The 21285-nt window shown below is 58.0% G+C and overlaps 2 protein-coding genes across 2 annotated transcripts; both read right to left on the reverse strand.

The window, feature by feature from the left end:
• Window positions 1-3898: 3898 nt before the first annotated feature.
• DAPK3 (death associated protein kinase 3) lies at window positions 3899-9418 on the reverse strand. Its single transcript, XM_084498370.1, has 8 exons — window positions 9250-9418; window positions 7596-7956; window positions 7388-7517; window positions 6993-7041; window positions 6815-6841; window positions 6561-6713; window positions 6119-6164; window positions 3899-5840 (listed from the first exon to the last, which is right to left on the reverse strand). The coding sequence occupies exons 1-8, from the start codon at window positions 9309-9311 to the stop codon at window positions 5298-5300; spliced, it is 1371 nt and encodes a 456-aa protein (XP_084354496.1). The 5' UTR covers window positions 9312-9418; the 3' UTR covers window positions 3899-5297.
• A 434-nt stretch (window positions 9419-9852) lies between these two features.
• On the reverse strand, window positions 9853-18611 carry EEF2 (eukaryotic translation elongation factor 2). Its single transcript, XM_084498723.1, has 15 exons — window positions 18492-18611; window positions 17534-17748; window positions 16758-16939; window positions 16461-16672; window positions 15482-15660; window positions 14993-15098; window positions 14564-14677; window positions 14220-14358; window positions 13598-13793; window positions 13114-13372; window positions 12663-12770; window positions 11853-12206; window positions 11308-11490; window positions 11086-11218; window positions 9853-10682 (listed from the first exon to the last, which is right to left on the reverse strand). The coding sequence occupies exons 1-15, from the start codon at window positions 18492-18494 to the stop codon at window positions 10489-10491; spliced, it is 2577 nt and encodes an 858-aa protein (XP_084354849.1). The 5' UTR covers window positions 18495-18611; the 3' UTR covers window positions 9853-10488.
• Window positions 18612-21285: the final 2674 nt, after the last annotated feature.

Genomic DNA, 21285 nt, shown 5'->3' on the forward strand with positions numbered 1-21285 from the left:
GGTGAGAATCTCAGAGGCGATCACGGGAGGTGAACAGCACTGCAGATATTTTTAAATCGCGGGTGTGAAACCAGTTTTATGTCAGCCTCAGCTTGTCTGCATTTCTCACTTTGTGCTCAGGCAAATGAGTGTGTAGAGATACCGTGGCCAGTTTCACAGAACTGTGGAGTGCTCCCAAGGTGAGAGGTTTGGATGGATGCCTGCATTTCTGCCTTTTGCAGTCCAGACAAGAGTTACTGTGTCCTAAATTCTCCAGCTAGCTGAACTTTGCGAGGTGGGGACTGCTGTGTTACTGAATGGAAAATCCAGCAGGAAAATCTGTGGGTTTTCTCACGGAATGAGCGTAGCAGCTTCACATTAAGATTGTGCTACATGGGGAATCGCTCCTCAGGAATTAGTACTGAAAATGCCAACCTAATTTTAGTCTGAAACAAACAGTGATCAAAGGTGTCCTTGGAGTGTGTGCATTTACTGATAGACTTCTGGTTAACTTCATGTGGAAGTGTTCCAAGGAGCCTGTGCTGGAGAACGCAGGCCTTTACCCTGCTGGGTGATCTGCCTTCAAAATGTCCTGCAGAGGAGCTCGCACCCCAACAGGCAGAACACCCTGCATTAAGACAGACCCTGCGGTACGGTGAAAGGACACGGATCTCGTGTGTCCTCGCTTTCCAGCAAAACTATAAATAAATGACCCGTGGAAAGAGTTTGATGGGGTTTTCTGCTGGTAGGCTTTTTCTCGGTGTTACGGTGAGGTGAGAAAAAATTCCCACTCAAAGCAAGAGAGCACAAAAGAGAAGGAATAGGCAAACGCAGAGAGAATATAACAATAAATTGTAATATGGAGCATAACATTACATAGAAGGTAGAAAGGAAGGGGAGATGTTGTTCCTGAAGCAAATCCAAGCAGTAGAGCTTCATTTTCCTGCACATCTCATGTTTTCTGAGGCCTTTGAGAACAATGCCCAGGTTCCCTCCAGGAAGAGCACGGCTGCTGCTCCGCACGAGGCCTTTAGGCAGGCACGTAAGTCATGAAATCTGGTGGGGAGATGGGCAAAGCGTGCCGAGGGCTGTCGGCCGCCTATCAAAATACCCCAGGGCTAAAGATAGGAAGTGCCACCGAGCTGATGAAGCACAGCACATGCAGCACCACGCATAAAGGGCCGGTGATGTTAAAGCACAAAACCTCTCACGTGGGGCGAGGGCAGCGATCTTGCGGACGCTCGCATAACTCGGCCGCGGCGTCAGCACGGCTCGCCTCAGGTTTGCGGACGTGCCTTAATTAGAAACCTCGCTCCGGAAAGGCAGCTGCCACGGGTTAACGGGAAATCACCCCAAAATCACCAGGGCTGTCTCACGGGATTTTAAATCATTAACATTTTCATTAAAAAGAAACATAAATCATTTTAAATCAGGAGGGAGAGCAGCAGCGAGGCAGGGCCACCCCCCTGTGCAGCAGTGGGGACGCCACGGCCAGCGAGGAGGAGCGGATGCTGACGGCATCCATGCTTCCACAAGCTATAAAAAGGCATATTTATTTCCTTCTGCGCCGCTCCAGGCGTGCCGGGAGGGACCCACCAAGCTATAATTACGCCGTTACATGTCGGAGCGCTCTTGTCAATGGCAAACCTGAGGAATGCCGAGGCCGGGGCCGGAGCGCTGGGACTTGTCACTGATACCTTGTAAGTCCATTCGGCATTGCCACAGGGAGCGTTTCCCACAGACTTGCTGATGGAAAAAAGCAGTCCCAGCGGAATTTGGCACGGGACGGGCGCCACAAGGGTTCCCCCGTGCTAACAGAGAGGTTTAACCCGCGCCTGATAAGCTGCATGAAACCATTTTGTCCTCATGAAAGACATTTAAGGGAAAAGGCACTGCACTCTTCCAGCTGCCCTCTAGGAAGCAACCACCAAAGCCTAAAAAAAAAAAAAAAACAAACGCATTTTAGCCCCACATTTCCGAGAGCCTCCCTTAGGAAATGCAGTTCCTGTAGGATTTAGTACGGAGCAGTGGCTCAGTCCTTTAAGCACTGACGTCCGGGACACTTCCCCGGTAAATCCTCCAGCACAGGGCAAGGTGGGCTTTGTTTGTTTGTTAGCTTTATTTTTATTTTTGTCTTTTTTTTTTTTTTTTTTGGTTGGTTATTTCCTTTTTTTCCCCACCATCTTTACAGCCCCACACAGTGAGCACACCACGACCTTGTGCCAGCAGGCTGTCATTGAAAACCCCCCCAAGGCCAAGCAGCCTGTGCACGGGGGACAACAAAACTGCCCTGCATTCTGGTTTCCAAAAATTTCGGTGATACCTCGGGCACCCAGCAGGATGGGAACTCCCCACACCACCACCCCCGGGCCCGGCAGCCGCAGGGGCAGCGGGGCTGGGGCCGTGTGGACAGAAACCTTTGGGGAGCCTGAAACCAAAACCGGTGGTGGGACAGGCAGCCTGGCAGCCTCAGCACTATGTGAACTTTGGGAACAGCTGTGGCTATAGGATTTCCATACATCCCTTCGTGTGCTGGCTCCGCTGACAAAAGGCCAGGACAGAGCGGATGAAATGGGGCAGCCGCTGCTTGGCAGCTCCCCGGCTCTGGCCCTGCTGCGAGCAGGCCGTGGGCCACCCCTCTGCCCCGGGGGGACCCCAAAACCCCTCGACTGAAAGCTAAACTGGGCAGAAAGTGTTTTTTGTGCTGCTTCCCAGCCACCAGCCCAGCACACGGGGGCAGTCGGGGAGAAACCGGGATGGTTTGGCCTGGTGGCAGCCCCCAACTCCTGCTTCGGAGCTGGGGGGCGCAGAGGGGGCCCTGTCCCCGTTGTCACACCTGTAAGGACAAGGGGCTGTGGGGGGACGGCTGTAACCCTAATAAATGGCACCCCAACAGCAGCCCCCACTGGTACCAGTGACCACGGCCCAGTGCCACCAGTACCGGTGCCCACATTCCAGCCCCCCCAGCCTGGTTCTTCTGGGCTTTTGTCCCTGGAGCTGAATTTCCCCCGTCAGACCCCAAAGCCACCACGGCGTCACCTTTCCCGAGGAGGGGGACCGCAGCCAGGCTCTGGGGGACCTGTGGGGACAGCCAGGGCCTGGCCCCCAGCTGCGGGCTGCACCCAAGGGTGCTGAGCACCACCGGGGCCACCGAGCCCCCACCCCAACCAGCTCCCAAGGGACGGGGCCGGCAGCAGCCCCGCAGCCAGACCCCACTGCCCCCATCCCCGTGCACCCCAATCCCCCCCATCCCCGGGGGGCCGTGGCACTGCTCCTGCCCGAGCCCCCGTGGGGTCACGCTGTCGCCCTCAGGCCCTGGATGCCAGCGCGTTGGCTGCAAAGGGGGGGGCTGACTAAAATTATCCCCCATCCGCATGCCCCGCGAGCTGGGATGAAACCGACACCCCGCAGGCACGTCAGCGGGGGCACGTGGCGTGTCCCCACGGCCTGCTCGCGTCCCTCTTGTGCCCAGGGGAGCCTCGGGTGGCCCCGGCAATGGGGTCAGTGGGTCCCCCCCCCCTGCCCCAAGCCCTTGGGGTTTGGGCTCGGTCCTGGCCAAACGTGGCCGGATCCGGACCCCGCTGCCCCTGCGCCACGGTGCTCGGAGCCAGAGGGATGCCCGGCACCCGCTCGGAGGAGGATTTGGCCGGTGATTCCCCCAGATCAAATTCAGCCTCGTCTTGGCTCCCTCTGTGCAGAGCGTGGGCAGCCGGATCCCCCTCCATGGTCCTGGCAGAAACCCAGCCCCGGCCCCCGCAGCCCCTCGGGACCTCGCTCCCCAGACCCCATTAGGGAGGATCCAGGGGAAAAGGGCAGGGACCCCCCCCCAAACTCCCCTGACCTTCCCCACTCCGTGGGACCCTCCCTAATTCACAGACACCCCCTCCCTGCCACCCCAAGCCCACCCTAGAGCACGGGCCATGGTACAGAAATCTTTATTTGGCTAAAAGGGGACAGAGGGTGCTGCCTGGTGCCCAGGTTCAAAAGCTGAGGGAGCTGCAAGCAGCCCGGGGCCTGCCTCCCCCCGAAGGAGCAGTGACGAGTGGGGACAACATCTGGGAAAAAGCCACTTTTGGGATGTTTTTCCCTTCGGGCACTGCAGTCCCTGGGACGTCACACCAGATGCTGCCAGGAGCAAAGGAACAGGCGAGAAGGCCACGTGGAGCCAGGAACCTTCCTGGCAACTTGGGGGCCCGCGCAGGCCAGCCCAGGCCACGGAGGTCTTGGGAAAAGGCACAAGAAAAGGGGGGAAGAGCCCGACCCAAGCAGAGGTCGGCCAATTCCCCCCCACGCTTGGACAAAGCACGAGGCTCCGGGCGCTGAGGACAGAGCCAGAGACCCCAGGGAGGAAGAGCGAGCACCAGCGGCTGGGGGTTGCGAAGGACGAGCTGCTGGGAGAGCTCTGACGCCACCCCAAAAAGACCCCAGGAGCCAGGGGACAATGCCACAGCTCCTGAGGGACCGAGGGGAGGACGGGGACAAGGACGAGCTCGGTGCCGGAGGGGAGCACAGCCCCACAAAGGCCCCGTGAGGAGCTCACCGCCTCCACAGGCCGATCCGGTGCCCAGCACCCAGGAAAGCAAAGCAGAGAGGCAACAGCAGCCTCTGGAGGCACGGAGAGAAGGAGCCCCAAAGGGTTTGGGGCTCCGAGAAGACAAAGGCCGGACCCCAGGGAGTCCCAGGGGTCCCAGAGGAGAGCAGTGGTCCCCAGCTCCAGTGGCAGCGCAGGGAGCACCCAGCTCAAGCACGGGGAGCATGCAGACAGCAAGCAAAGCGAGAGCTGTAGACAGAAAGCCAAAAGCCAGGCGAGCACAAGCTGGGATCCTCGAGCCCCCCAGGGCAGAGGTCTCCCGGGACATGCAAGCTGCCCGCGTGCCAGCCCTGGGCCCAGCAGTTTGTCAGAGCCCGCTCGGGATCCCTTTGCTGTGGTCCCACAAGTCCCCCATCGCCGCCCGACGTCTGAGCAGGGACAGACCCAGGTTGAGGCAGCCGGGGGGAAAAAGGGGGGAAAAAATCGAAGCTAAGAGACATCGGGGACAGCCACCGAAGGCTCTCGCTGGATCGGCCCCTTGGGCAAGCAAGGGGCAGAGCCACCGAGGCTCCTTCAGCGCTGCCTCCTGCGCGGAGGGGTGCCAAACCCCCCGGGGGCAGCCAGGCTGAGCTCGCCGGACCCGTGCTCCTCCGGGAGCCTCGCTCCTACGCTATAAAAGCTGCTGCAATCTCCTCCTGCTCCGGGCAAACAAGCAAAAGCTCAGCTGGGGGGGGGCAGCAGCCCTCCCTGTGGGCCCTGGGGGCTCCCCTCGACCCGCCGGGGTGGGCTAGCGGATGCTGCCGTCCCCCTCGCCGCTCTGCAGCTTCTCGCGCTCGATGGACCACACCAGCTCCTGCACGAACTTCATCTCGGAGGCCACCTGCTTGGCCAGCGCCTCGTAGTGGTTCTCCAGCTTTCGGTAGCGCCTCTTGAGGCCGTTGGCCGCCTGCAGCACGCTCTTGGTCTCCTCTTGCGTCTGCTTCTTCAGCGCCTCCGTCTTCTGCAGCTCCTGGCGGATCTGGCGGAGGTCCTGGCTGATGCTCTCGTTCTCCTCCTTGTACCACGACTCCTTCTCCTCGTAGATGGACAGCAGAGCCTCGATGTCCTCCTGGTAGGACTTCTTGTTCCTCTCCAGCTCTCGGAGGCTCTCCTCGGCCGCAGCCACCTCCTCCATGACCTTGGAGAAGCGCTCGAAGTTGATGTACGTGTTGTTGGGCGGCATGCTGGAGTGCGACTTGATGGTGTACTCCTTCAGGCGCGTCGTCTTCAGCCGGCGGCGCTCGGGCTTCTTGCCGTTGTCCTCATTGCGGACGTTCCTCCTCTTGATCACCTGGGGAGAGGGACAGCCACGGCGTGGGGCACGGCCAGGACAGCAGGAACGGGACCTCCTGCCTCTTCCTCCACACCCACCGGCGCTGCAGCGGAGCCAAACCGGCCCCGGCAGGGCTGGAGGAGCCGCCGAGAGCTGAGGGCACACAGACCTCCACCCCCTGACCTCCTGCAAGTCGGACACCCAGAAGGCACCACTAACTTCAGACCTTAATCCAAAACCTCCACCCCCTGACCTCCGGGAAGCTTGACACCCAAAAGCCACCGGTAACTTCCTACCTTGATCCAGGGGTGCTCCAGGCTTTGAGCTATCGTCATCCGCTTCCTGCAACGACAGCAAAGCTGCGATCAGAGGAACTGCCCCAACGCGTGTTTGTGCCCTTGGTTCACCACTTCTTAGGGGCCCAATTCCCTCCTAAGCTGCTGCAGCCACCGGGTGCTCCCAGAGACACCACGATTCTGGCAAAATCCACCCCACGCTGACACGGGGAAGACACTGTGAATCCTACAACCAGCAGAAAGCAAAGAGCAAAGGGGAAGGAATGGGGGAATAAATGGGATTTTAAACCAGCTCAGCAGCACAGCCAGAGGTGGCGTCAGGCAGCGCGGCAGGCTCAGAGAGAAACCCTAACGTGGAGGGGAGGAGGGCAGGTGTGGGGCTGCCTGCACCCGGGGACCATCCCCTCCCCTGGTTAATCCCTGTCTGCTCCCGGCCGCTCACTTGGGGTCCTTGACCAGCAGGCGTCGGATGAAGTCCTTGGCCAGCTCGCTGGTGTTGCTGAAGTACTCCTCGTCGAAGTCGTAGTTGACGGCCGATATGTTGGTCAAGGTCTCTTGCTTCGTCTCCCCCAGGAAGGGCGAGGCCCCGCTCAACCTGCGGCGAGAGCGGCTGGTCGCACCCCAAGGCAGGAGACAGAGCACGGGGCAGGGACACCGCGGTCCCGATCCCTGCCCTCGCGGCGCCCCGATACTCACAGGATGTACGTGATGACACCGATGCTCCTGGAAAAGAGAGGAAACGAGGTCAAAGCCCTGCAGGTCCCTTCCCTATGCACCGAGTGGGCCTCGTCCTGCCCTGCCCCGGCTCCTCTCCGAGCAGCGCACGGGGCTGGCAGCGGGGCTGGCACGCGGCACCCGCCTGCAGAGCACTCACCACATGTCCGCCTCCAGCCCCAGGGGTTCGTAGTTCACAATTTCCGGAGCTTTGGAAGGAAAGAAGGGAGGGAAGAGATTTATTCTGGGGAGAAAAAATTCCATCTGTCCCCATCAAGACATTCATCCCCCGCCCGGCCACTTCCTCCGGAGCTTTTGGGGAGACACATGGGGTGCCCAGCTCGGCCCTCAAATCTTAGGGTGCCCGAGGATGGCAGGACTGAGGAATCTGGCTGCTCTGCCCACCCCGGGGCCGCAGCTTGGACACTGAGCTCATCGCTGCTTAAAGGCACGAGAGGAAAAATCTTGGAGATGGTGGGAGAGGGAAGGAGCAGGGATGTTGCTGCATGCTTGGCTGGGGACCCCCCCCCAAAACCAACGCCTGCCCGGCCTCACCCACAAACTCCGGGGTCCCGAAGATGTTCTTGAACTCGTTCCCAGCTTCGATCTTGTGGGCGATCCCGAAGTCGATGAGTTTGATGCGAGGGTTTGGCACGTTCTTGTCCAGCAGCATGATGTTCTCCGGCTGCAGAGGGAGAGGAGCAGCATTTACAGCCCCCCCCCAGACAGCGGACACGAGGTCCTCACACGGGCCAGGCCTCACCTTCAAGTCGAAGTGGGCGATGCGCTTGGAGTGCAGGTAGTGCACCCCGTCCAGGATCTGCTTGAGGAACTGGGTGGCCTCCTCCTCCGTCAGGGACTCCTTCTCGGCCAGGAAGTCGAAGAGCTCGCCCCCCGAGACCAGCTCCAGGATCAGCACCACGTCCGTTTTGTTCTCAAAGATGTCGTGCAGTGTGATGATGTTGGGGTGCTGGATCTCCCGCAGGATGTCCACCTCCCTCTCGATCTCCTCCCGGCTCACGCCGCGCCGGCTGGACGAGAGCCGCCGCTTCTTGATGAACTTGGCCGCGTACTCCAGGCCCGTTTTCCTCTCCCGACACTTCCGCACGATGGCAAACTGGCCGCTGGTGGAGGCGGGGAGGGGGCAAGGTGAGGACAGGACACCCCGCGCCGTGCCCACTGGTGCAGGAGGATGCGCAGCTCCCCCAGGCTTCTCTGGAACCGGGGTCCTCCCGTGTGGATCTGACACAACCCACCCGCTCCCTGCACTGCTCCTCCAGCTGTAGGACGGGACTGGGGGCACTGAAATCCCTACGGCAGAGCCAGGAGGAGAAAAAAAAACACCCCGGGGCAGGCGTGAGCCAAGCGGCTCAGCTGGAGCCGGCGTTCCAAGCAGCCCCCGCGGAGCGGCGCTGCGTGGGACGCAGGAAGGAAATTCCTCCCGAGGACACGGCGGCTGCCGCCTCGTCCCCAGCTGCAGATGCCACCATGAGCCGCTCAGTCCCCGGCCGGGCCATAATCGTGGCCTCCACCCCTGCTCCCCAGCACACGGCCGCTCCCGAGCCCGGTGCTTGCCGCTCGGGAGGCTGAAATCTGCCCACGGGGACGGGGACGCTGCTGGCACCCGTCCCTCCCAGCACCCCCGGGCCCCCGCAGCCCCACAGAGGCCAGGAGGGGGGCACAGCCCCATGGCCCTGCGCTGCTCGGCCCGGCCCCGCTCGCCCGAGAGGCCCTATAAGGCCCTATAAGGGCCGGAGCGGGGCCGCCACGGCACGGCCCAGGGCGTGTGGGCAGAGGCAATGGGGAAGTGCTGCCACCGCAGAGCTGTGGTGTGAGAGCTCGTCGTGATGTAAAGCTGGTCGTGACATAAGAGCTCGGCATGGTGTAAAAGCTCATCGTGATGTAAGAGCTTGTCGTGATAAAAGAGCTCAGTGATGTACGAGCTCGTTGTGATGTACGAGCTCACCGAGATAAGAGTTCATCGTGATGTAAGAGCTCACCCTAAGAGCTCACCCTGATGCAAGAGCTCATCGTGACATAAACACTCGTCTACGACATAAGAGCTCGTCACGACATACGAGCTCACTCTGATGTCAGAGCTCATCATGACATAAGAGCTCGTCATGACATAAGAGCTGCTCACGACGTGCGATCTCGCTCTGACATCAGAGCTCATCGTGACGTGGGGGCTTGTCGTGACATACCGAGGAGCCCCCCGACAGAAGAGCTCGTCGCGACAGAAGAGCTCATCCTCAGGGCTCACCCTGTAGGCGCTCCCCATGACACCACCACCCCCCATGACGTCACCACTCCCCATAACGTAAGCACTCCCCATGACGTCACCACCCCCATGACGTCACCGCTCCCCATGACGCCAGCCCTCCCCGTGCGCCCCCCACCCCCCATCCCCCCCGTACCTGCCGAGCTCCCCGCCCATCTCGTAGAACTCCTCCACGTTCTCCTGCCGGAAGCCGGACATGGCCGCGGGGCCGCCGCTCCCCGGCCGTGCCGAGGGCTCCGCTCAGCGCCTGGAGCGCGGACTCGGGGCCGCGATCGTTCCACGGGCCCGGAGCCTCCCCCGGTGCCCTCCCCCCCTCTCCAGGTCCCGGCGCTCCCCTCCCCTCCCCCGCCCCTCAGCGCCCCCCGGCCCGGCCCCGCCCCGCCCGGCCCCACCTGGGCCGCCGCATTCCAGCACAGCGCAGGCCCCGCCCCCCCGCGCCTCCCATTGGCTGCTGCGCCTCGCCAGGCCACGCCCCCCTCCGGGCGATGACGTCACCGCGGGGCCAACACCGCCCGGCCGCGGGTTCGAGACCCGCCCCCGGCCCCCTCCCGGCGCGGCGGCGAAATGCAGCCCCCGGCCCCCCCCCAGCCGCATTTTCCCCCCCTTCTCCCCGTTATTCCTCCCCCCCCCGGAGGCCGGCAGCAGGCGGGCAGGGGGCCAGAGCCCGCTGCTACCGGGAGAAACGGCCGCAGGCATCCCCCCCCCCTCCGAGGGAAGCAAGCAGGAGCCCCCGCGCCTCTTCAATCACCATATCAAATTTATTATTTCCAGTGGCACTAATACATTGGTTGATGGTTCATGATGACAAGCACACTGCACGAGATCTCCTTGCCTTCTAGTTTCTGCCCAACCAGAAATCCCTGGACACCCCCTCCCTGAAAACCCACTGCAGGCCATTAGCAGGAGCCAGCCCCCTCCTCCCCCCTGGCCGCCCCCGGTTCGCGTTCAGTTGGGCACCGTCCCCCCCCTTAAAGAAATAAGAGCTCAGCACATCCCTGCTCCCCCGCCTCCAGCCGCTCCTCTACACTCTCCGAAAATAAAGCAGAGATGCTCCTCCTCACCCCCCGAGTCAAATAAATATGGAATCAGGCAACTCTAGTTGCATCAAGTGGAAATGTTTTAGTTACAATGGCACCGAGTGGGGCCCCAGATGAGTCATGTGCAACACAGAAACCTATAAGGCTGAATATCAATGCTTTTTTGTTGAAAGTCTCAAATCGCTATGAAACTGATTAAGTACAATGCAAAGAGATGGTCACTGCAGTCTACCATTTGCCTGCTGCACTGGTGGTGTTACGCTAGTTAGTTTTGTTTTGTTTTTTTTTTCTCCGAGTCCAACAGCAGTGACAGTGATGCTGGGGCAGCTGGGTGGCTTTTACAACTTGTCCAGGAAGTTGTCCAGTGCGGGGATGCCCTCCTTCAGCCCTTTGCGTTTGCGGGTCTCGGCCACCACCTGGGAGGGACGGCTGGCGCTGTCAAAGGGGTCCCCGGGCAGGATCTGCCAGTGGTCGAACACGCACTGGGGGAAGGCCTGGCCACCGGTGTTGGACCTCAGGTCAGCCGTAAAACCTGGAGGGGAGAGCAGAGATGCAGAGATGAGAGGTGTTTCCCTGCAGCTTCACGTCATCACCTCTCCCACAGGGCAGATGTGGTGCATGTGGTGTCCAACAGCACCAATTTGTCACACTCCTCAGCTACACTGACCTTCCAGCTGCCCCTCGTCCCCTTTAGAAGTGCTGCTGGTGACCCACAACCTCCAACAGGACCCTAAAGGGGCACCCAAGCCTCCAAGGGGTCACCCAAGCCCCCAAGGATGGTAGCTTGCCCACCTGGCAGCCTACATCCCAACCTCCTGGTCAGGAGCAGCTGGACACCAAGGTTCTCCGACCAGAGCAGGATTTAGGATTTACCTGCCTGTGGCTGTCAGCGCGTGCGCCCCCCTTGTTGCGCTCCCAGAGCCCCCCCCACTCACCAAAGGACTCGTTGACAGGCAGGTAGGCCTTGACCACAAACATGGGGGTGCCGGCCACCTGGGACTCCTCGAAGACATGGCCACGTTTCCTGTTCAGCACACCATAGATGCCGCCAACCACCTGCTCTGGGCACTGCAAGAGAGGGGTCAGGACTGTAAATACCCACCTGAATTTGCCACACACGGGCTCTTTGGAGCTTCTGGGATGAGCTTTCTCCTTACCTGGATTTCCACAAGGTAGATGGGCTCCATGAGCCTGGGCTGGGCAGTAAGCACGCAGGCGTAGAGGCATCTCCTGGCAGTGGGGATGATCTGCCCACCTCCACGGTGGATGGCATCGGCGTGCAGGGTCACATCGTGCACATCGAAGCGAACACCACGCATGTTCTCCTCACACAGGACCCCCTGGGAAAGGGAAGCAGGCTGTCAAGCAGCTCTGGGGGCAGAAGACAGCCCATACTGGCATTATCTGCTCCCTCAGCTTACTGGTATCTACTGGTGTCTCAGCTTACTGGTGTTCCTTGGGAGTGGGTCCTACAGCAGCAAGCACCAAGAAGCTACTCAGCATTTTATCTTCCTTACCAATGAGTTAAGAATCAGCTACCTCTAATTTATCAGTACAACTTCTCAGAGCACTGAAGCCTTTTACTAGCTTCTCTGTGTGTTATCTCCAAAGCTCACCTCAGCACCCACTTTTCAGGACTCAGCACACCGCCGCCCTGGAGCGGTCGGCCCCAGAAGCTGAGCGCCAGAAGCACGGCCCCTACCTCCTTTGTCGCCCACTGGAAGCCGGCCACCACACTGTCCTTGATCTCGTTCAGGTACTGCACTCCCTTGGTGATGTCGGTCAGGATGTTGGGGCCAGTGCCATCGGGACCGAAGCACCAGATCTTCCTGGCTTCGGTGACGTCCCACTCGTACTTCTCGGCCAGGTAGCGAGCTCGCTGTTTCAACTCCTGGCGAGCAGAGACCTCGCCCTTGTCAATGTCTTCAGCCAATCCGTCGGGGAAGGGCCGGGCCTTCATGTACAGCCTGTTGTGTTTGTTGGGGGACTTGGAAAGGCACATCACATTGGATTCCTCGCTGACTGTCTCACGGTAAGACACAACAGGATCAGATTTCTGCAGTGAGAAAGAGAACAGCAGAGAACAGCAGTGAGACACCGACCCAACTGCAGCTCACACCAGCGCTAAGGCAGAGCAGTGCTAGCACCAAACTCTGACTGCTTGGACTTCAAGAGGAGCCCCCACTGGCTGCAAGTTGGTGTAGATGCAATTACAGCAGGGACAACACCCAACCCACGCTGCTTTACAGGCAGTGTAACAAAATGCAGCGTTAAGCAGCCAGCAGTAAATCAGATCAGGAGCGGTGTGAGCCTCACGCTCTGCTCCATCCACCATAGCTGGAATGCTTGAACTGCCACTGCAGTAACTGGCACCCCAGGGATTTGCTCCCCAGTGGCAGGAGCTGCAGAGACAGGCAGCTGCATCTGTGTTGTCAGTTAGGAGCCTCCAAGCTGCAGAGTCATTCTGCCCCAGCAGCCCCTCAGCCCACCAGGCTGCGTGCAGCAGCTGTACCTTTATAGGAATGCAGGCGTGGTCCTCCTCCAGATCCTTCAGGCAGATTTCCAAGTGCAGCTCCCCTGCTCCAGCAATGATGTGCTCTCCAGACTCCTCAATGATGCACTGCAAAGAGCATGAACGCAGCAGGTGAGTGACTGCAACGCAAGGAAAGCTCCTGCACACACAACGCTAACATTTAGCAAAAGTCAGAGACCATTGGGCTTCTAACTCATGAGGCAAATTTTGGGAACTCTTTCCACCGCTCTGAGGATGACTCAGCACCAGCCCAAAGGTGAAGTGCTCCGTTCCTCCCCACTCTGGTGGGGCTGGGACCAGCACCCAGCTCAGGGCATTTCCCTGCCAGTGTGCCCAGTGCAACCACAAAGGCCAAAAACAACACAACCCCAACCAGAAGCCTACTGAGAGGCACAACCAGGAGTTCTGCACCTCAAACTCTGACATTCACCTGCACCATAGGGTCAGACTTGGCGAGACGCTTCAGTCCTTCCACTAGCTTGGGCAGGTCAGCAGGGTTCTTGGCTTCAACAGCCACGCGCACGACGGGGCTGACGCTGAACTTCATGACTCTCATGTTGTGAGCGTGCTCGAAGGTGGTAATGGTTCCAGTCTTCACAAGGAACTGGTCGACACCAACCAGACCAACAATGTTTCCGCAAGGCACGTCCTCGATGGGTTCGACGTAGCGGCCCATCATGAGAATGGTCCTGAAGAAAGAGAAGGCTGTTTTACCTGGGTTTGAAGGACCAAGTCCCACAAGGCAGCATCCCAGAGCTGTGCTAGCAGACTTGAGATCAGCGGCCAAGCCTTTCTCATGGCCTCAGACATAAGAACCGGCCCCAAAACAGTTCTAGAACCGGCCCCAAGCACAGTTCTAGTTCTAGAACCACAAACCTGAACCACAGTTGTGATTGTACTTGGCCAGGACTGACCTTTGGATTGGCTTTAGGTACAGATCCTCCTTCTTGCCAGGTGTGTAGTTGGGCCCCATGATCCTGACTTTCAAGCCAGTTGAGACGAGACCAGAGAAAACACGTCCAAAAGCGTAGAAACGTCCCTTGTCGGAGGTTGGCACCATTTTAGAGATGTACATCATCAGGGGGCCTTTGGGGTCACAGTTCTTAATACCTGGGAAGAGGAGAGAATCAATTTAATTCAGTGACATTTCCAGCAGTCAGCATAACCACCCACGGGCCCCTAATCAGACTGTACCCAACAGTGCCCCCGCCTGTTCCCTGCTATCCAGTTGGCGAGCACTACCAGTGAGAGATCAGACTGCCAAGAGATCTTTTACCAGAGATCTTTTAAACAAATACAGGCTCAGCCTGAACCTTTGGCATACACCCTGGCTTCTCTCCAGTTACTTACCTAGCTCAGCCCTCCCGAGTAAAGTGCTAGCTCGTAAGCCTGTTTGATCCGTGCTAGAAGAGCTACGGGGTCAAGAATTAGAGGAGCTACTAAGCTGGGGACACAGAACAAGACAGTCCCAGGCATGTCAGACCACAGAGCAGTTACATGGAGAGATCCCTCACGGCCAAGAAGGGCTCATCATACCTATGGCAGCCTCATCATCGGGGGGTCCCTCATAGAGCAGCTCGCAGCGGTACTTCTGGGCCGTGACAGGAGAAGGCAGGTGGATGGTGATCATCTGCAGCAGGGCATCTCCAGCAGGCAGCCACCGCCTCATCACGGCCTGCGGCAGAGATTAGAGGTGTAAGACTCAAGCAGATTGTTCCAAGCCGAGCAGTTAACCTTCCCCTCCTCACTCCCCTCTAAGCTGTCAGCACCTTCCAATCCAAACAGGATTTGTAGCTGCTGAGTAAGTTCATACAGCTGGATCAGCCCAGCTTCTGACCTCTCCTCATGGAGGATTCAGACCAGTTTCAGACCAACCTCACCTTCAGCAGGGGCTTGCCCTCCTTGTCCTTATCTTCACTGTCAAGCTTGATGTCCAGTTTCTCAATCAGTTTAGCTGCCTCCTCTTTCTTGAAGCTCATGATTGCATCAAAAACCTAAAACAGCAGCAACATTCGTGAATGCCTCTAAGGACCCACTCCAAAGCAGCAGCACAAACTCCACACACCCTACAGAACCTGAGTTCTGAGCTTCCACCCCATTAAATCCATACAGACATAGGCACATACTTGTCTCCCCCTTATCTGCTACCAGCTTCCCTGCCTGCTAGTAACGAGCTAGGCTTGTGTCAGATACTCAAATTTCTTCAATCAAACACGTCAGGTCAAAGTGAAGAAATTTTCCATCATCACGCACTGCAGCAGAACCAGGAGCTGAAGGCACCAGCAAGGGCTGAGCACTAAGAAACACACCTTGAAGATGGGGTCAAGGATGAGCTGGCAGAACGTCCTGGGCAGTTTCTTTCCATCAGGGCCAGTGGCAGACTTGCTGAACTTGCCAGTAGCAGGATCAAAATACCTGGAGAAAGAATTATGCCAGACAGCCATCAATGCCCAGTCCAGGCACAGAGCTGTGGCTTTTTCTGCTTAGCTCAGGTCAGAGAAAAGAGTTGCTGAGTAAGAACTCTACTTTCCCAATCACACTCAGGCTTTCAGAGCTGGACAAAATGCATTCACTCACATTGCCAGCTCACCATCCCCTCCCCATTTATCTGGCTTTCCTGTCCTGTAAAGATTTAATGGGAGACAGATCTCTGAACCAGAGCTAGCACGAGTACCAAGTCACTGAGACAGGGCTATGAAAAGGCACAACCACATCCTCCCCTCCTCACTGATCTTCTGCACCCACAGGTTACAGGCACGCAGCTGGCCTGGAAATCGAAGTCAGCCCCAGCTGCTCACCTATCTCCCCACAGCTTCTTCATCATGTCTTCTACTTTCTTGGCACGCTCAGATGGATTCAGCTGGGCGTCACCCTTGGCAGCGAACTTTGCAACATACATTTCAGCAAATTGTTTCAAAGTGAAAGCCCAGCCGTGCAGACCAGAACCAAAGCCAACTGTACCAAGCACTGGATCGATCTGAAAAGCAACAAACAGTCAGGTTACTGAGGAACAACAACAGCTGTTACAGACAGGGAACATCCCAGCAGCCAGCCTCAAACACACTCAGTATGGCTCCAGCAAGCAGAGTTTGAAGATAGAGCTTCAGAGCTACAGAGCCCTTGAGCGTTTCTGTGACTGCCACCATCTGCCCAGGGTGGCAGACTGGCACACGTGCCCCATTTTAGCTTTGTAACGCAGAACCAGATCAGTTTTTCCCAGTTCAGTTGACTATTCTTCACTTCAAGCAGCTCAACATCTGCTTAACTTGCATGCAAGTAAGACTCTTGTCCTTAGCAGGGGTTTATAAGCAGCGTGTAACACCTGTAATGTGCACACAAGTGCTCAGCAGGAACAAAGCACACAGGTTTTCTCAGTTCCCTCAGCCAGAAATCCTGCTCATTGCTTGGGAGTCCAGCAGGGAGCACAGGACAGAGGTACAAACTCCAACTACCCTGCAATCTCAGGAGACAGCTGGTGCTGAGCAGGAGCCAGACATCTTGCATCACCTGATGCCATAGAGTCCTACAGAGGGAAGATACTTCCCTGGATTTACAATATTCATTTCCTCACGGCTTGTACTAACAGAAGATTCTGAAGGAAAGCAAGCAAAAGATCCCCAGATCCCCAGACCAGTGAAGCCTGGGTAGCAGGGGTACATTCATTATTCCAGTCTCATTTCTCCTTTTGGTAGAGCAGAGGACTGCTGAAAGGCCACAACTGATTACTTTTGCTCAAGTGATTTATTTTGCAGGCAGTGTTCACAGCCACTCACTTACCATGATATTTCCCATGGGACCGCTTTCTCCTTCCCCATACGTGGAGATGATGACATTGACATTTTCAACGATGCGCTGGAAGGTCTGGTACAGCTCTTCTGGCTCCAGCTGCAGCTCCAGCAGCGCTCGGTCCATCTTGTTCATCATCAGGACAGGCTTGATCCTCTCAGCAATGGCCTGACGCAGCACAGTCTCTGTCTGCACGCACACGCCTGTCAAACGCATGGGAATTAGCTCTCTTATTTTCAAACTCAACCAAAATACACTGCAGTTACACACGGCTACAGGAAACCTTACCAGAGACACAGTCGACAACAACCAGGGCACCGTCAGTGACACGAAGAGCAGCAGTGACCTCTGAAGAGAAATCCACGTGCCCAGGAGAGTCAATCAGGTTGATCAAAAAACCAGAACCATCCTTGCTCTGCTTGATGAAGGCCAAATCATTTTCAGAGAGCTCATAAAATAGAGAAATAGCTCTGAAATAAAAGAAAAACTCGAAGTTTCTAACCATGCATTACCACTCCCCAGTGCTTAGAAACAAACATGCAATTAGGAGCTGCCTTTCATCCTGCACAGAAGCTGCACTTGGGCTTCAGAATTTATTCAATCATGTTCCTGGGAGGCCAACATGGAAGATACTCAGAAGCTAAAAACTGTGCTTCCTATGCTTTCCTGAAATCATAACCCCTTCTGGCGATTGGAAATGCCAAAAGAGCACTTTCAGACAAGTATTTCTGCTTCTTCTACTACGTCTAATCCCTTCCCGTCCCCTTTCAGACTCCTCAGCCACTCATGGTGACACAGCCTGGTCTGCAGGCAGAGACACTCCTAAGAACAGTGGCTGCTCACCAGACAGCCTCCCTACCACAGGGCTCCTGTGAACACCGATCCCAATGCTTGCTCTTTCATTTAAGCAATTCTCATGAGAACAAGGTAAGCTCCTGAATGGTGTGACCAGAGAATGTCTGACTTCTTTGAGCTCAAGAAAAAAAACAGCCTAGGATTTAAAGCACCTCCAAGGTCAGAATATGCAGTAGAAGCATTAAAGCGCCTGAAGAAGGACAACTCACGTTGATTTGATGGTGATGCACCGTTCCTGCTCATCCTTTCTTGTGTCAGTGAAACGAGTCTCCCCCGCGCGGGCAGAGGCGATGATACCAGCTTTGCATACCAGGGAGTCAGTCAGGGTTGATTTGCCATGATCAACGTGGGCGATCACGGACATGTTCCTGATGTTGGCCTTTTTGTCCATGATGGCCCGTATCTGGTCTACTGTGAAGTTCACCTTGAAGGAAGAGAGAAAGGAGAAACACGCCGTGTATAAAAAAAAGCAGGCTTTATTTTTTCTAGCAAGGCCAACCGACAACGCCGATACCTGGCACTGCCAAGTTTACTCCTGCTGACATCAATTCTGCCTGCGCAGCCAGCGCTACGAGACACCCCGCAGGAGGAACACCAAGGGCACTGCAGACACCAGCGCTGCGAACAGCGAGGCCCAGGCTGGCGCTGCAGGCACCCAGCAGCCGCCAACACCCCGAGCACACCCTACAAACCCCGCTACCCCTCCTGGAGGCAAAACGTGCTGAAAAACCTTAACCTCGGTGAACACAAACCCTGCATAAAAGGCTTTCTGGCAGCTGACAGCCCGCCAGGCTGCCCCCGCCGGGCCCGCAGCGTTACATAACGCCCGGTGGCCTCCCGGCCCCGTTCCGCTGCCACATCACCGCCGCTCCCCCCGCCAGGCCAGGCCCTGCACAACCCGGCACCAGCACGGGAGGGCCCCCAAGGGGCTGCCACAGCCCCCCCTCCCTCCCCTTGTCCCCCCCTTCCCCTTCCCCTCCCCCATCCCCAGTCACCCCCCTCCCCCCCCCCCCCCCGGCTCCAGCCCCACCCCTCAGCACAGGCCCAGCCCGCAGCGCCAGGCCCCTGCCCCGCCGCCGGCCCTCCCGGAGCAGCGATCCCCGGTCCCGCAAGAGCCCCGAGGTCCCCTCCGACCCCCCCGGGCGGCGGCGGGGCGCGGGGGCTCACCATGATGGCGGATGGCGGCGGATTCTGCGAGGCGGGGGGGGGGAGCGGTAATGGCGGCAGCGGCGGCCCTGTCTCGGTGGCGAGCGCAGAGCGGGCGGAAGAGAGCGCTGACGTCAACCGCCCCCCTTTTATACGGCGGCGCCGGCCGGGGGGCGGAGCCTGCGCGCTTCGTGCCCACTGCGCATGCGCAGCCGCGCCTGTCTCGCTCCCAGCTGCCCGCGACTCTATGGGCGGGCGGGGTCCAGCCCCGGCCATGAAGAGACCACGCCCCTTTCCCCCTCAGGCCACGCCTCCTCTATTTTAGGCCACGCCTACCAGCCCCGGCCTGTCAGTGGCGCTTTGCGCATGCGCCCATCGGTTCCGGGGGGGGGGGGGCTGCAGCGCCCCCTGCCGCCGGGCGGGGCCCTGCGCTGGGCCCGAGGGGCTGAGGGAGGGGAACGCGGTCACAGAACGCTAGGATCAGTAAATAATAATAATAATAATAATAAAAAGGCCTCCAAACCAAAATCATCTGGTGCTACCCTACCACCAGTGTCACCCACTGAGCCGTGTCCCCAAGCACCACGTCCAGCCCCTCCTTGAGCACCCCCAGGGACGGGGACCCCAGCACCTCCCTGAGCACCCAATGCCCTGACAGCGATGTCTCCTCACTTCCAGCCTGAACCTCCCCTGGCACAACTCGAGGCCATTCTCTCTAGTCCTATCACTAGTTATCTGTGAGCAGAGGCCGACCTCCAGCCCCCCACACCTTCCTTCCAGGCAGTTGCAGAGAGCAATGAGGTCTCCCCTGAGCCTCCTCCAGCCCAAACACCCCCAATTCCCTCAGCCACTCCTCACAGGACTCGTGCCCCAGGCCCTTCCCCAGCCTCAGAGCCCTTCTCTGGACACATTCCAGGGTCTCAATGTCGTTCTGGTAGTGAGGGGCACAAAACTGAACCCAGCACTCGAGGTGTGGCCTCACCAAAGCCGAGCAATGGCTGCACCATTCCCGATCCCTGCCCCAAAAAGGGCCGGGGCAGGGACTGTGTGGTGTGGGGAATGACCCTGAATGTGTTTGCAGGAGGAGTCCTTCGAGCCCAGCACAGGAAGGCTGCCCACACTTGTTGTGTTGTTGTAGCATACAGAGAACCCAAAGTGTTGTGCGGTGAACAGAATTACCTGAACTAGGAGCAAATTAAAAGGAGGCCACAAAGATGGACAAAGCAAAGAGGGACTCCACACGGTGGAACGTCACCATCTCCACAGCATACACATTTCGCTTCTTTTTTCTTCCTTCCCCATAGCATCACAGGACACTGTCGCTCCACCTCCATCACCTAGGACGTGAAGAGAACTTTCATGAATCCCACTTTGTCCCCAGCCCACCCTGCCAGGGAACCACAGCAGCCAAATTCCCAGCCCAACAGCCCCTCTGCCCACCGTGGTGCCAGCAGGACGGTGGCAGAGCTGCTTGGGATCACTTTGGCCCTGGGAGGCTGCGTCCTGTGCTTTCCCTGTGACAGGATGAGTTATCAGCTGTTGGAGTTGCCATAGCAACCGTTTGAATTTTTAGCACCAATGCTGGCTTTCGCCAGACTGGAAGGGAATGCTGGGCAGCCTGATTAACATGTCGGCCTGCCTGGGAAACCAGCTAATTGTCTTTTTGTTTAATTAGCTCATGGGGCTGAGGACGAGACGGAGGAAAGTGCTGGAAAACCTCTGTGTCCTCCAACAGCAAGGATCTGCAGGGTCCATCCCCTGTCGTGTAAAGCCACTGCCATTAATGCACGAGCAGTAGATGCTCAGCTGGCTTCCCAGGAGCTTTCCCTTCCCAAGATCCAGTTCCCATTGCATCCTTTTTCACCCCAACCACTAGAATTATTTCCAATAGCTCTGCCTGCAGCTGCCAGCCCACACAAGAGGGTCACCGTTGCGCACGTTCTGGCCCCACACTTATCTATGAAGCAATCAAACCCCAGGGGGGAACAATACTGGGCTTGGGGACGATCATTTCTATCCCCACCTGAGGTGTTTTTGAATAGGTGATGGGTTATTGAGAGATCATTTCCCCAAGAACACGGAAAAATGGGGATGCAAGCACTGACCTGTGCAGAAGGGCTGTTGGATTTCAGGGCTGCCATCACCATGGGTGGTTTGCTCAAGAACCTTGCCAGGAGAAGACACCTGCACTTTGGAGGTGTCAGGTGGGAGCATGGCAGGAGCTTCTCGAGGACCTGGGTCCCCAAAGCAGCCGTGCAGAGATGACCACGCAGAACCACAGAATTGTAGGGGCTGGCAGGGCCCTCAGAGCTCCCCGGGCCCAACCCCCTGCCAAAGCAGTTCCCCAGAGCAGGCTGCCCAGGGAGGCGTCCAGACGGGCCTTGAAGATCTGCAGAGAAGGAGCCCCCCCAGCCTCCCTGGGCAGCCTGTCCCAGCGCTCCGGCACCCTCCCCGGGAAGAAGTTCTTTGGCGTGTTGGTGCGGAACTGCCTGGGCTCCATTTGGTGGCCACTGCCCCTTGTCCTGTCCCCACAGAGCCCTGAGAAGAGGTTGGCCATGTCCCTCTGTCTGCCACCCCTCAGCTCTTTCCAGACACTGCTCAGATCCCCTGCTGAGGCCACACCTGGAAGCTTTTAATTTACTTCCCCCCTCCCAGCGCCTCCATTTGGGGGAATCCCCAGCAGCTGTTTCCCAAAACCCCCTCCCCGCAGCATCCCTGGCCAGCAGCCTCCTTATTCCAACAAGGCACCGCGAGCCCTGCGGACGGGGGGGTGCAGCAGAGCTTCTGCTGCCTCCACAAACCCCAAAAACCTCCC

This window comes from Aythya ferina (assembly GCF_964211825.1).
Source record: "Aythya ferina genome assembly, chromosome: 26".
Lineage (NCBI taxonomy): Eukaryota > Metazoa > Chordata > Aves > Anseriformes > Anatidae > Aythya > Aythya ferina.

Coding starts and splice junctions, on each gene's coding strand:
- DAPK3 (XM_084498370.1), bottom strand. CDS start 9,311: ATGTCCGGCTTCCGGCAGGAGAACGTGGAGGAGTTCTACGAGATGGGC. Junction 6,842..6,992: donor GGGCTGGAGGCGGACATGTG/GTGAGTGCTCTG, acceptor TCTCTTTTCCAG/GAGCATCGGTGTCATCACGT. Junction 6,165..6,560: donor CTGCTGGTCAAGGACCCCAA/GTGAGCGGCCGG, acceptor CTGTCGTTGCAG/GAAGCGGATGACGATAGCTC.
- EEF2 (XM_084498723.1), bottom strand. Junction 15,099..15,481: donor AAGAAGCTGTGGGGAGATAG/GTGAGCAGCTGG, acceptor TTCTTTCTCCAG/GTATTTTGATCCTGCTACTG. Junction 14,359..14,563: donor AGGGCAAGCCCCTGCTGAAG/GTGAGGTTGGTC, acceptor TCTCTGCCGCAG/GCCGTGATGAGGCGGTGGCT.